Source organism: Zootoca vivipara, chromosome 14 (assembly GCF_963506605.1).
Source record: "Zootoca vivipara chromosome 14, rZooViv1.1, whole genome shotgun sequence".
Taxonomy (NCBI): domain Eukaryota; kingdom Metazoa; phylum Chordata; class Lepidosauria; order Squamata; family Lacertidae; genus Zootoca; species Zootoca vivipara.
This window is the reverse complement of record NC_083289.1, coordinates 26,347,526-26,359,843: the sequence shown is the minus strand read 5'-3', so window position 1 is coordinate 26,359,843 and position 12,318 is coordinate 26,347,526. Positions and strand designations below refer to the sequence as shown.

General features: G+C 47.3%; 1 protein-coding gene across 1 annotated transcript; it reads right to left on the bottom strand.

Moving 5' to 3' along the window:
- Nucleotides 1-882: 882 nt before the first annotated feature.
- Nucleotides 883-7,647, bottom strand: FEM1B (fem-1 homolog B). Its single transcript, XM_035131906.2, has 2 exons — nucleotides 6,594-7,647; nucleotides 883-3,950 (listed from the first exon to the last, which is right to left on the bottom strand). The coding sequence occupies exons 1-2, from the start codon at nucleotides 6,839-6,841 to the stop codon at nucleotides 2,315-2,317; spliced, it is 1,884 nt and encodes a 627-aa protein (XP_034987797.1). The 5' UTR covers nucleotides 6,842-7,647; the 3' UTR covers nucleotides 883-2,314.
- Between the last annotated feature and the right edge of the window lie 4,671 nt (nucleotides 7,648-12,318).

The following is a 12,318-nucleotide window of genomic DNA, read 5'->3' as shown; positions in this document are numbered from 1 at the left end:
GACGAATTTTTCGTAAAACAAATTCGTCTAGCGAGGCAACCTCCACTAGAAAAAACCTTTCGTTAAGCAGAAATTTCGTTAAGCAGGGCATTCGTTAAGCGAGGCACCACTGTATATGGTAAAATATTGAAACCTGCAGTATTGGAAGACCAGGGACTTGGTCAGAACTGGAGGTTTCACCGAGCTCATGCCTACTGTTTTGTTGGCAGAGGCCAAAGTCCAGATCCCAGGCTGCCAATCAAGGTACAGCATCAATCTTATGAAAAGGGACCTTTGTGTGTTAGTTCACAGAACCAGGTTCACAGGACCACTGGTGGCATTTCATCTCACCACATTAACATTATCTGTATCAAGAGAGGCTGAACAGCTTGGACTGACCCCTAAGCTGCTTATTTGCACCCCAAAATTAAAATGAGACAACATGAACCTGAGAGTTCACACTTTGGTGACTACCACCACACTGTCATTCTTTTTTACCTTCCCAGGAAAAAAAAGCAGCATTTTTAGTTTTGGAAACAAGTGCTCGTGTTCACAAAGGAGGAAGCTTAGGCAACTTTTAAATCATCCTCTCCCCCACCCCATCAGGAAGGAATTAATATAATTTGGCCATCCCTCAAAGCCCCCTGAACTACGTGCTGAAATGCAGAATGACCTTGGACTTGAGATTGTTCAGAATGAAGTCATCCACACAAACACCACAATACTTGTTGGTTGAAAGCTCAGAAGGGAAGAGCTTAGCTGAGCAACTTGTCCATTAATCAAACTACAATAAAATTTAAATGCAATGGCATGAAACCACTTCTTTTCAAAACAAGAGGTCTGCTCTTTACCAACATCCCCCAAGAGCAGCTACCAATCACTTTGCAGCATGACACATCAGGGTTAAGTTTCACATTCAATATTTTATTTGTAATACAAACACACATACCTGTGCTCAGAATGCCCCCTTTTATTTGAACTCTCTGTTCCTTTTTTTAAAAAAAAAAAGACTGCAGAACATTCTTTGCCCAGCTGACAGAAAGTAGAATTTAAAATCATGGGAAGTGTTTTCAGTAACCTGTCAAAAAAATGGCATTGGGCTGCTGAAGTTTTCTGCCAAGGAGAGATGCTTTTCACAGGTCAAACATTCTTCATACAATCAAGGTACTGTGAGTGATTTAAAAGATGGCCTTTAGAGAGGATGATTTGGACATGTGCGGGTGAGTGTGGAATCTATTTTTCTGAAGAGTTCCATAATGAAGAGGGCTGAAAAGATAGAAACTGATTCTCAGGGCAGGGTCCTGCCAACACAATTATTCTTCCCTGATCCTTCCCTGCCAGGCTTCTAACATTTTTTTATTTTTTTTTAATTAAAAAAAAGCTCATTTTTTGAAAACAAAACTTGTTTGCCAGCTACTTGGAAGATTTCAGGAAATGCAGCAGTTATCATTTCAGGTGTGGGATTAAGATCCAGCCTTAACCACTTTATGTTTTATTTCACCGGGGGGAGGGGGGACAGGGAACCACACATAAAACAATACTCAAATAATGCAAACTATTTCTGCATGCTACTTATCTTAAAGCAGCAAAAGTGAGAATGAATAAGAGGAGGTATGCCTGTTTTGCCCCTCTCAACAACAACCAAATAAATACTAGTAATTTAAAGTACTGATAGGCAAGCACATTCACACATCTGAATTTCAACCTGCATTTCCCTTTTTCTGTAGCCAAACAATCGGTTATTTTCATCTCATTGCAAGTAGAAATTAAAACTAAATGTTAGTGACAACTCTGGTAGGAACTGAAAGGCATTAAAAACAGGCTGGTGAGGAGTAAATTTCCCTGGATTGCTTTGCATGTTTCAATAAAATCCCAGCAATAAGATCCTTCTCCATTTTCTCTTCCCTTCCTCCTCTTCCCTCCCGCAAGACGACTTTCCAAACTGCTGCATAGGTAACATGCTGGCTCAATTGATTAAACGCAAAACCTCTTTGCAGGTAGCTGCTTAAAGCATTCTTGGCTGTCAATGGTAAAACCCGTGTGCATCGTAGTATCAAAATATTTTACACTCATTCCCATTTTAGAGTTTGACTCTCCACCCTGCCCTAGTTCATTAAGAGAAAAGAAAGAAACCTGTTCGCTCTGCTGCCGGAAGACAGGTTTTTGCAAATCAAAGCCATGTTAGCCAGTTTACCGGGGGGGGGGGGCTGGTTGGTGTGTGTTTGCTACCAAAAAGAAAGGAGAGGAGAAGGGATTTCTAAAGCTCTGCCCAGTATTTTATTGACAAGAGTTTGACCTTTCTGGGAAGGGAAGGAGTACCACCCCGTTGGTGTGGCTAGTGGAATTCAACAAATTCTTCTAGTGTCTTGGGGATCTGGTTGTGGTAGCTGATGTGATAAACCCGCACAGCTCGGGCGGCCAGGCACTTCAGACTCAGCTTCATCTGAGTCTTCAGGAGTATTTCCGACACGCCAGTGGTACTTTTGTCGAGAGGGGTCTTCTTCTGCTTGTTCGTCATGTCCGTATGAGCGCCAGCCTCAACCAAGCTGATGATGATGGAGTGCAAGGTCAAGAAGTCACTAATGGGCCTGTTGTACTGGACTATGACGTGCAGTGGCGTGTTCCCTTCGTTGTCCACAGCGTTGACGTCAGCGCCGCAGTCCAAGAGGAGCTTGGTGACCAGTGCATTGGGGAAGCTGCAGACGTCGTTGGTGTGGAAGTCGTCCACGGGCGTGCCAGAGTTCACGGCGTGGTGCAGCAAGCCAGAGCCGTCTCGCGTCCTGGGATCCAGGTGGATCAAGTTGTAAATCTGCTTGTTGATCCGCGACTGCTCCTCATCCCTGCACTGCGTCTTGGTGGAGATGCACACCAAATACAGGAAGGTGAAGATGTTGCATTCGTAGTTGTCCATGGCTGTGTGGAGCTCGGCATCCTGAGAGCTTTTGACCCGGGCCATCCCTTGCTCTATCTCCAAGACGCTGCATCTCAAGACGCTCTCAATGTCCTTGGCTTTCACCGGCTCGTTCAAGTGTATCATCTGAGAGAAGACTTGAGCAAACCGGAGGAGGTCCTTGTGGGTATTCCTATTGCCTTTCTGCCGCAAACGCAACGCGTGAAGCCAGAGCTTGATGCACTGCTCAAACTGCATGTTATCTGCGTAAACGGCACCGCGGTAAATGATGGGGTGCGAGACATCGATGTTGTCGGAGCCCAGAATTCGTTCTCGGACGATGAGGCCCTCCATGTGGAGCGCGTCCCGGTCCTGCCGAATGGATTCCAGCTCTTGAGGAGTCCGACACTCTGTCCGGCTGCCATAGGCTTCTATCTGAGGCAGGACCTCCTTCTCTATAATGTTCTCGCTATCTCTGTACCGCTCCAGCATGGCTAAATACAAATAGTGATAGGTCTTCATTATATCGTAGTTTTCTCGGTCGTTGGCAAACGAGGCACCCAGGAGCTCCAGAGCTTCTATCCGGCTCTTGCGGTTGCAGTCAGCGTGCGCCAGCAGCAGCTCGACAACGTCGGCCTTGCAGCTCTCGGCAGCCACTTTCAGGGGTGTCATTCCATGGCCGTTCACCATCATGGCAGATTTCCACTTCACCAACTCGCGGACGATCTCCAAGTGACCTGCCTCTGCGGCAAAGTGCAATGCTGTCGCACCACAGTGTGCTTTGGCATTGGGGTCCGCATGCTGCTCTAAAAGGTAGCGCACCACGTCCACATGGCCCTTGTAAGCAGCGATCATAAGGCAAGTGTTGTCATACTTGTTGGCGATGCTGATGTTGGCATTGTTCTCCACAAGGTACTTCACAATGTCAAGCCGGCCATCAAAGCATGCAGCGCGAAGCGGAGTAGAGTTGGTCACAGTTGTGTGGTTGACGTTGGCTCCGTGGCTTACCAAGAGCTTGACGACTTCAAAGTGGCCAGCTCCAGCTGCACACCACAGGGCCGTGGCGCCATCGATGACATAACTATGGAAAGAAAGAGACCGAATGTTAAAATTGGTGCAATTTTTTTATAAAAAATCTTCAAAATAATATCCTATAAAGCAGCCTAGAGTCAGTGAGCAGAAGAATTTCAGAAGGATAGGGAATGCAAGGGCTAGGTTCACAATGGGCAGAAGAGCTGGACAAGTACACGTAATGAAATTTCTAATTTGGAGGAGAGCACAACTTCTAGCAAAGGGGGCATGATTTTCCAAAACATGGATAAAATCCAATCTGAAACTGAGGCAGGATTCATCTCAATCCTGCAGTTGATGGCAACCAATCCTCAAGCTTCCTAACAGCTACAGGGAGGACTCAGACCAAAATAATGAATATAGGTTTTTTAAAACAAAAACCACCTAATGAGGTGGTATTTGCATTCAGCAGCCATACTAAAAAGAACAGAGAGTGTTTGCCATCTTGGATACACCTAGTAGTAAAAGTTTGTTACAGGTATCCAAATACTTTGGGATAACCCTTCCAGATATTAGTAAAGAGAAGGCAAAAGGAGTTACCAAACATTCAGTTGCAGAAATGGGGCAGTGATAACATCTTTTGGCCTTGGGACTGCACTGCCTACCCCAGGAGAAAGCATTAAGCAATTTTTCAAACTGTTTTAACCTGTCAGCTGTATCTCGCCACGCCTGAATAAAGAACCCCAGGCCAAAAGACTTTTCAGACAAATGTGTTTAAATCAATTACAGCTTTTATATTTAGAGGGAACTTCTTGTCAGAACATGCTGGGACAACAAAGCAGCAATTGGTCTTAAGGGCAGTTCAAAGGAAAGAAGGAAGTCTTACTGTGGAACATGCAAAATAATTCTGAGGCTGGGAAACAGAGGATTTTTAAAACAGCTATGGCTTCCTTTGGATGTTTGTTGTTGCTGTTGCTTTGACTCCTATGCAGGCAGGGACGGGGATATATTTTACCACCCATTTGTTTACCATCTCCTACGTTGCACGTCAGTGTCAAGCACTGTCAGTTGTTTTCAAAAGGGAGATTCTGGAGTTCTCCCTAGTGACTCAAACAGTGGCCTAGCCTCTCCAAACTATCTAAGATCAACAAGTGACTAACACAGAATCTCAAGAGGTTTACACTGTAGTGTAATCTCTGATAATCGAATGAGTTACTACAGCAAAACTCAATTAGTTTAATTCATATAACTGGAATGGCAGCAGAATAAGTAGGCTGCAGAAAGTAGCTGTCCTTCTCCCCCACCCCAAATCTGATGATGAGTAGTCCCATATGACAACCCCCAGAATTGGCTTTTCTGTCTTCAAAAGAAATATTCTCAGCTGTTTAATTATCTCCAAAAGAAAACATTCCTATATAGTTTAAGAGCTATGTTGGGATTGCTATCCTGTCAACTTCGCCAGAAACTGAAACACAATAATCATACCTAGTCCATTTCAACAGGAGCAACAGACAGCTGGGAGGTGTGGCTGCAGAGACAAGTTTGGTAAGCCTCTGCTCCCCTCTCTGTTGGCATGTCCCACAGCTCCCAGCAACCCTACTCCTCAGCGATGTCACAGAAAGAAATTATCAAGTACCTTTGGCAAAAGCTAAAGCACCCCATTACCAAGTAGATATGCATATGGGAAATGTTGATCCGTACATGTTTAAATGCTCTGTGCTTGCCCTTTGGCTCAATAGCCTTAGGGAAGAATAAGAACTACTTCCAAAAGTAAGAATTCCAATATACTTCTTAAGACCCCAATTGGCATTACTGTCACGCCTTGGAAGAACAGAGATATGGAGCTGAAATGTATCTGAAATCTTTCATGTGAGGCCTTTGAACTACGTTTAAAGTATATTCCTGATTTTACCTTGGCTCTTTGTCAATAGCTCCCTCCAAGCATTACTCACATGGAGGCTCCATGTGTTAAGTTACCTTCTGATAACTGGACAGTGGTGGGATCCCTCTGCCTCTTAAAAGGTGAAGCTTCTCTCATGTAAGTAACACATGAAGGGGGCCGATGTATCCAAGCAATGTCCCTGTACGTATAGGGAATTGGATTTAACCAGGACTGTGAACAATTCCACGAGTTGCATCTTTTCCAGTAGGCTAGATAACTCATGCAACTCATTTTTCACTGTTCCCCACACTGTTTCCTACAAACCACTGCCGCATGTAGGAGAGAAAGGAAGAGTTCCTAGTTCTCACAACTGCATTACGATAGCAAAAATTAGAAAGGACCAGGCGCTGGCTAGAGATTGGCAGGAGAGGACATATCTGTGTGCACCTTCTCCTGAAGCATCATCTGGAATTAGTTGGTAAAGTAATCTCAGAAGTGTTGGTCTATACAGGTACCTTTCTGCATTGTGCCTGTTCTTTATTTACGGTCCAGGACAGGTAGGGTAACGTAAATTGATCCAGGGGAAGGTCTTGCCTCACAGCAGGCAGCTTTCGTCTCCTTCCACTTTTATGATTCTTGGAAGATCATTTATAGAAACAGCATATGCCAATCAAATGAAGGCATGATGTAACCTACTATATTCCATTGATTGAAAGGAAGCAGCACAACAGCCAGGCTGAATTTATCAATCCACAGGACCATCCCATCTTCTCCTGTTAGAAAGAAGCCCAAGGCCTCCTCTGTGACCACGTGCCAAACGTACGTACATACCCATCAAAACGGACCGTGCCAGTCTGCTGGGTCTGCACACGGTAGTGCTCCAGGAGCAGGCGCACAACCTTGGCGTGCCCATTTCGGGCAGCGATGATGAGAGGTGTCGACCGCTGCCCACCCTGGTGGGTGACATAGCCCAGCAGGTAGCGGATGTCGCTTTCTGAGCGGTTCAGGAGCAGGGCTGCCAAGGTCAGCACCCGCCCCTCGCTGGCCGCCTTGTAGACGTAGCCCGCCAAGCTCTCCATGGCTGCCTGCTCCTCCCGGGACCGCCAACGCCAGCCACCAAGCTCCCCAGCCGGCGCCAGGGCTGAGCTGGGATCTTCCTCCTCCGTCTCCTCCGCCTCCGTGGCTCCGCAGTGGGGAGGTGCATGCGGGCCGACCCCCTTGGGGTCAAGGGGGGCACTGGGGCTTCTCGTCGTCCTGCCGTTCCCCGCCACCACCGCACACGGTTCAGGCTAGCTGTGCCACCCCCAAGCGCCTGCCTTTGGGAGCCCCAGGCCCCATGCTCACTGGGGGGGGGCAGGCTCAGCCTACCCCCCGCGGTGCCCCCTCCTGCTCAAAAGGGACCCTGGCTGAGGGGCTCTGCCTGGGTCCGCACGCACAGCAGTTCCAGGCGAGGCTGGAGCCCTGCCTCAGGCGGTGGCCGCCCGCGGGGGCCCGAACTCAAACCCGGGGAACGGGGCAGACGAAGGCCCCGGGGTGCCAATTTCCTCAGCCGGGCTCCCCGGAAGGCCTCTGCGAAGTGCCCGGGAAGCTGGACTGGAGGCCTCTCGGTGCGGCGGCGGCTCCCCGGAAGGCTCGCCGAGCGCCGGTCTTGGCGGCGACGGAGGATGGCAGCGGTAGAGGGAGCGCAGGCGGCTACGGGCCGCCGCAGGTGCCCTTCGCGGCCGCCGGACCGGCTTTCGCTTCCCTCCTTCCTTCCCTCCCTCCTTCCCTGCGTCTCGGCTCCCGGAAGCGGAAATGGCCAGGCAGGTCCCCTTGGAATTGGAGCCGGACTGGGAAACCTCCGCCCGGAGGAGAAACGTTCCGTGGCCAAGCAGGGCCGCCGACAGATAGCTGGGCTAAGAGGGAGGAAGAAAGAGGGAGGAAGAGACGGAGGAGGAGAGGGAAGGGAGGAGGGGGAAAGGAAGCCACGTGGATGGTTCTGGTCCTTCTCTCCCTTCTTCTTCGAGCCACGTTTCTAGAAGGGCCCGCCAGAGCTCGACTGTTTCCATATTTCTGCCAGGAGAATCCCTGTGAAATGGTTTTGGGGAGCCAAACAAGCAAGGTGCCCAAAGGACCCCCGTTTGGAGCCGCGCTGCGTTTGCGCCAATGGACGGTTCTAGTCGAGGAAGCCGAATTGCTGAGTGTTCATTTCAGATGGCCGCACCTCGAAAAGGATATGGTGGGAAAGGGCAAACAAAATGACCAAGCGGATGGGGCTATTCTCTATGAAGAAAGGTTGCAGCATTTCGGACTTTTTAATTTAGAGAAAGGGTAAGCAGGAGGCGGCATGATCGACGTTTATAAAATCATGCGTGGCGTAGAGAAAGTGGAGAGAGAAGCTTTTCTCCCGCTCTCACAACAGAAGAATTCAGGGACATCCAATGAAGCTGAATGTTGGAAGATTCAGGACAGATAGAAGAAAATGAGCCTGGGCAGCAAAACCAACAAAGAATTTTGTAGCATTTTATATAGACTAAGACTACGTGTATCTGATGAGGTGAGCTGTTGTCCATGAAAGCTGCTGCTGCAATAAACCTATTACAGTACTGTATTATTCATGTGCTCTTTATGCAAAGATCCAGGATAAGTGCCCTCCCCGGCTGACTGTTTTTTATATATATATATTTATTTTATAAACACATACAACAGGAAAGCGAGATAAAAGCATATTGAGATTTACGTGCCAAAAATGACATAAAAAACAAATATGAACCAGCTAAACCCAGCATTCTGCTGAGAGCAATGTGTTAGCCTAGGTTACAGCAGGTCCAATAAGCATGAAATTAAACCCTGTTTTTTTGTATCTGTAGGGATGCCTGCAGGTTTTGACAGGAATCTCACAATGATGGAATACAAAAGCCAAGGACAAGGAAGGCTTGTAACAACACATGACTTAACCAAAGATTGACTGGGGGTGGGGCGCTAAGAATTCCAAAGGCTAACAATGTGGAGGAGAGGTTACATGATGTTCATTTGAATATGTAGTAAAATGAAACCAGTCACCAGTAACTTTATTTTTGTTGCCCTCCCAGCACTCTGAAGTTTTTGTGCAAATTTTTCCACTAATGCCAGGCACTACACCTTGTAACTTATGGAGAGAATGCATGCTTTCATTGCATGCAAAAGGTAGCACCGGGTACAATCCCCCACGTCTCCAAACAGGGCTGGGACAGAACCCTGCCTGAAAGCCTGGAGAGCTACTGCCTTTGCCAACATCTGCCAGGGCCAGGACAGCAATGTGAGTTGTAGTGTACAGACAATATTAAGCCAAATGAATCAGTGGTTTGACTCTAGAAGGCAGCTTCCTCTCTTCCTCGGTTCTGTAAACCGAGGAATGAATACTCAGAAATTCGGCTTCCTCAACTAGAACCGTCTATTGGCGTAAACATTAGTGTAAAGCTTGCCTTTTCTCTGTAAACCCCCCCCCCCCTTTGAACTTGCTTCCATCCAGTCAGCAGACACGCCCAGAGCAGTGACTCCCACAAAAACACAGCAGGGGGAGAGGGCTCCTCCAAGGGCAAGTCACACTTACTCTTTCAAACACTTTAAACCATTTTGGGTAAACAAGGGGAATGTGTCTCTCATTTTAAACCATATGCTACTGCAGTCAGAAGTCTAAAAGATGTTTGTCTTAAAGGTTTGAAGGTGCCACAAAAGATCTGGAAGTCTGAATAAGAGGGAAACTGGCAGGTGAAATCTGGAATGGTCCTTGCTGGCTTTATGAGACCACCACAGTATAAACAAACAGCTGCACCTCTTTGTACCTGCCAAATGTAGGTTTAATATCCCCTTGAACAGGCAGGTTTAATATCCCCTTGAACAGGCAGTGGTGTTCCTTCTGCAGACACAGGGCATTGCTCCTCTTCCTCCTCTCCTAGGAACATAGGAAGCTGCCTTAAACAGAGTCGAACAGTGAATCCATCTAGGTCAGTACTGTCTACACACTGACTGGCAGTGACTCTTCAGGTTTTGGCCAGGGGACTCTCCAGCCCCATCTAGCAATGCCAGGGATTGAACCCAGGACCTTCTGCATGCAAAGCTGATGCTTTGCCACTGAGCAATGGTCCTCCCTCCCCCTTTCTTGTTGCAGACGCCGGTCTCTGTTTCCCCGAGGCTTTCAGGGGGACCCACCTATTGTCACGAACTAGTCATTTGCTGGAGCCAGCTGACACGGTCAGTAATGTGATCTTGCTAATTGGACCCAAGGCCTGTTTGGTGCAATTGTTTTGTGGTGGTTTCAATAACAACAAAATTAATAGTTAATTGGAAGTCATGCAACAGGAGCCGCTGCCAGCTGTGGAAACTGCGCAAAAGCAATGCCATGCCATGCATTATGCATGGGAGGAATGGCCTGGTTGTGCCATGTGGTTCTTTGGATGGGGTGCGCATCAAAGAGGTGGCAGCAGGAGGAAAGGATGGTGAGCAAGAGTCGCCCTCCTGAAACACACAGCAGTTGTGCATATTCTTCTCCCCAGTTCCTCTGACCTCTGGCTGTGTACACAATCCTGTTTAGTACTCGCAGTGCAAACTATGGAACTCACTCCCGCAGGAGGCAGTCATAGCTACGAACTTGGATGGCTTTTTAAAAAGTTTGGACAAATTCATAGAGGATAAGGTCATCGGTGGCTACCAACCATGATGGATATGCTTTGCCTCACCCTTCGGAGAGAGTAATGCTTTTGAAAACCAGATGCAGGAACCTGCAGGTGGGGAGAGTGCTGTTGTGCTCGAGTCCTGCTTGCAGGTTTCCCATAGCCATCTGGTTGGCCACTGTGAGAACAGGATGCTGGACTAGATGGGCCATTGGCCTGATCCAGCAGGCTCTTATATAATAATAATATAATAATTTATTATTTATACCCTGCCCATCTGGCTGGCTTTCCCCAGCCACTCTGGGCAGCTTCCAACCGAATATTAAAAACAATACAGCATCAAACATTAAAAGCTGCCTTCAGTTGTCTTTTAATAGTAAAATAGTTGCTTATTGCCTTATCTGCTGGGAGGGCGTTCCACAGGGCAGGCGCCACTACCGAGAAGGCCCTCTGCCTGGTTCCCTGTAACCTCACTTCTCGCAGCGAGGGAACCGCCAGAAAGCCCTCAGCACTGGACCTCAGTGTCTTATGTTCTCCATGCCCAGTGTTGCTTTAGGAAGTGGTGTTCACATGGCATTAACCACACACCCCATTTCTGTGTTATGAGCTATACTATCCTGCATCTATCCTGTTGCTTCTTATGAAATTCTGCACTTGGATGTGTTTCCCCACAAACCATCTTGGAACCAAAATGCAAAAAAAGAATGACCTCACTGCATTATATGCCAGCAATGTGTGCATAGTCCTCCGCTCCCTTATCTTCCCCTAATCTCCCAGGGGGATAATCTGATGGTGATTATCCCGAGAGGCATCAAATCCATCACTCAAATGTTCAGCCCGGCATGCAGAGACCTTGTGTCACAGATGCAAGGCGTAGACAAAAGATTTCCACTGAAAGTCTATCTACTTGGAGCTCCCGTTGCCAGCAGTGGTTGCCCAGAGGCATCCAGGAATCCCGTAAGCAGGGCAAATATATTAAAATATTTCCAAGTTTGCATGTTAATATATTGTAGCAGAATTGACTGCTTCCTCCTGTAAAATAATTGATTGAAATCTGCCAAAGCTTTCATGCACAAAAAAGCACATCAGCACTGTGTAATCATGAAAGTACAGTGGTACCTCGGGTTAAGAATTTAATTCGTTCTGGAGGTCCGTTCTTAACCTGAAACTGTTCTTAACCTGAGGTGCCACTTTAGCTAATGGGGCCTCCCGCTGCCGCCGTGCCACCAGAGCACGATTTCTGTTCTCATCCTGAAGCAAAGTTCTTAACCCAAGGTACTATTTCTGGGTTAGCGGAGTCTGTAACCTGAAGCGTCTGTAACCTAAGGTACCACTGTATTTACAAGGCTTCTGCTCTGGACATCTGGCAATGGTGGTTCCAAGCCCCTGTGGGTGGGACAGGACAATGGGAACAAGGCAATCCCTCCCAGATTTATCCTCTTAACTCCTAAAGCCACCTTTGCCAAGCGGGTGCCCTCCAAGTACTGATGAACTACAACTCCCATCAGCCCTGACAGCTCTCATGGCTCTCAGCACCTTATAAAACCACAGTTCCTAGGATTGTTTGGGGAAAGCCATGAATCTTTTTATCCCCCAAGTATTTTTTTATCATTTTCACTTATTTATGCAAGAAGCAACTATCAATATTCAACAATCCATCCCATCCTACACAGAAGCACCAAATGTCCATTTAATTACATTTAACTTTTTAAATCATTTCAGTTTTTAAAGAAAAGTATCATTCCGCAAGTTGCCATGTGTCCTTGGAGGCCTAAAACCATGCTCTATCGATGTTGCATATGTAGTAAAACTATGCCAGGCAGATGGAAAAGTAGCGATTTTCTTGTCTGTTTGACTCTTTTGGACATTGACCGTCCGTTTGTCCCTTAAATCCTAGACTTGTGAGATCCCGATCTCAAACAGTA

Bases quoted from the DNA above. Each gene is read 5' to 3' on its own strand.
- FEM1B (XM_035131906.2), bottom strand. From the start codon at position 6,841: ATGGAGAGCTTGGCGGGCTACGTCTACAAGGCGGCCAGCGAGGGGCGG. The intron at 3,951-6,593 runs GTATGTACGTAC...TTCTTTCCATAG, and splicing joins GGCACGGTCCGTTTTGATGG to TTATGTCATCGATGGCGCCA.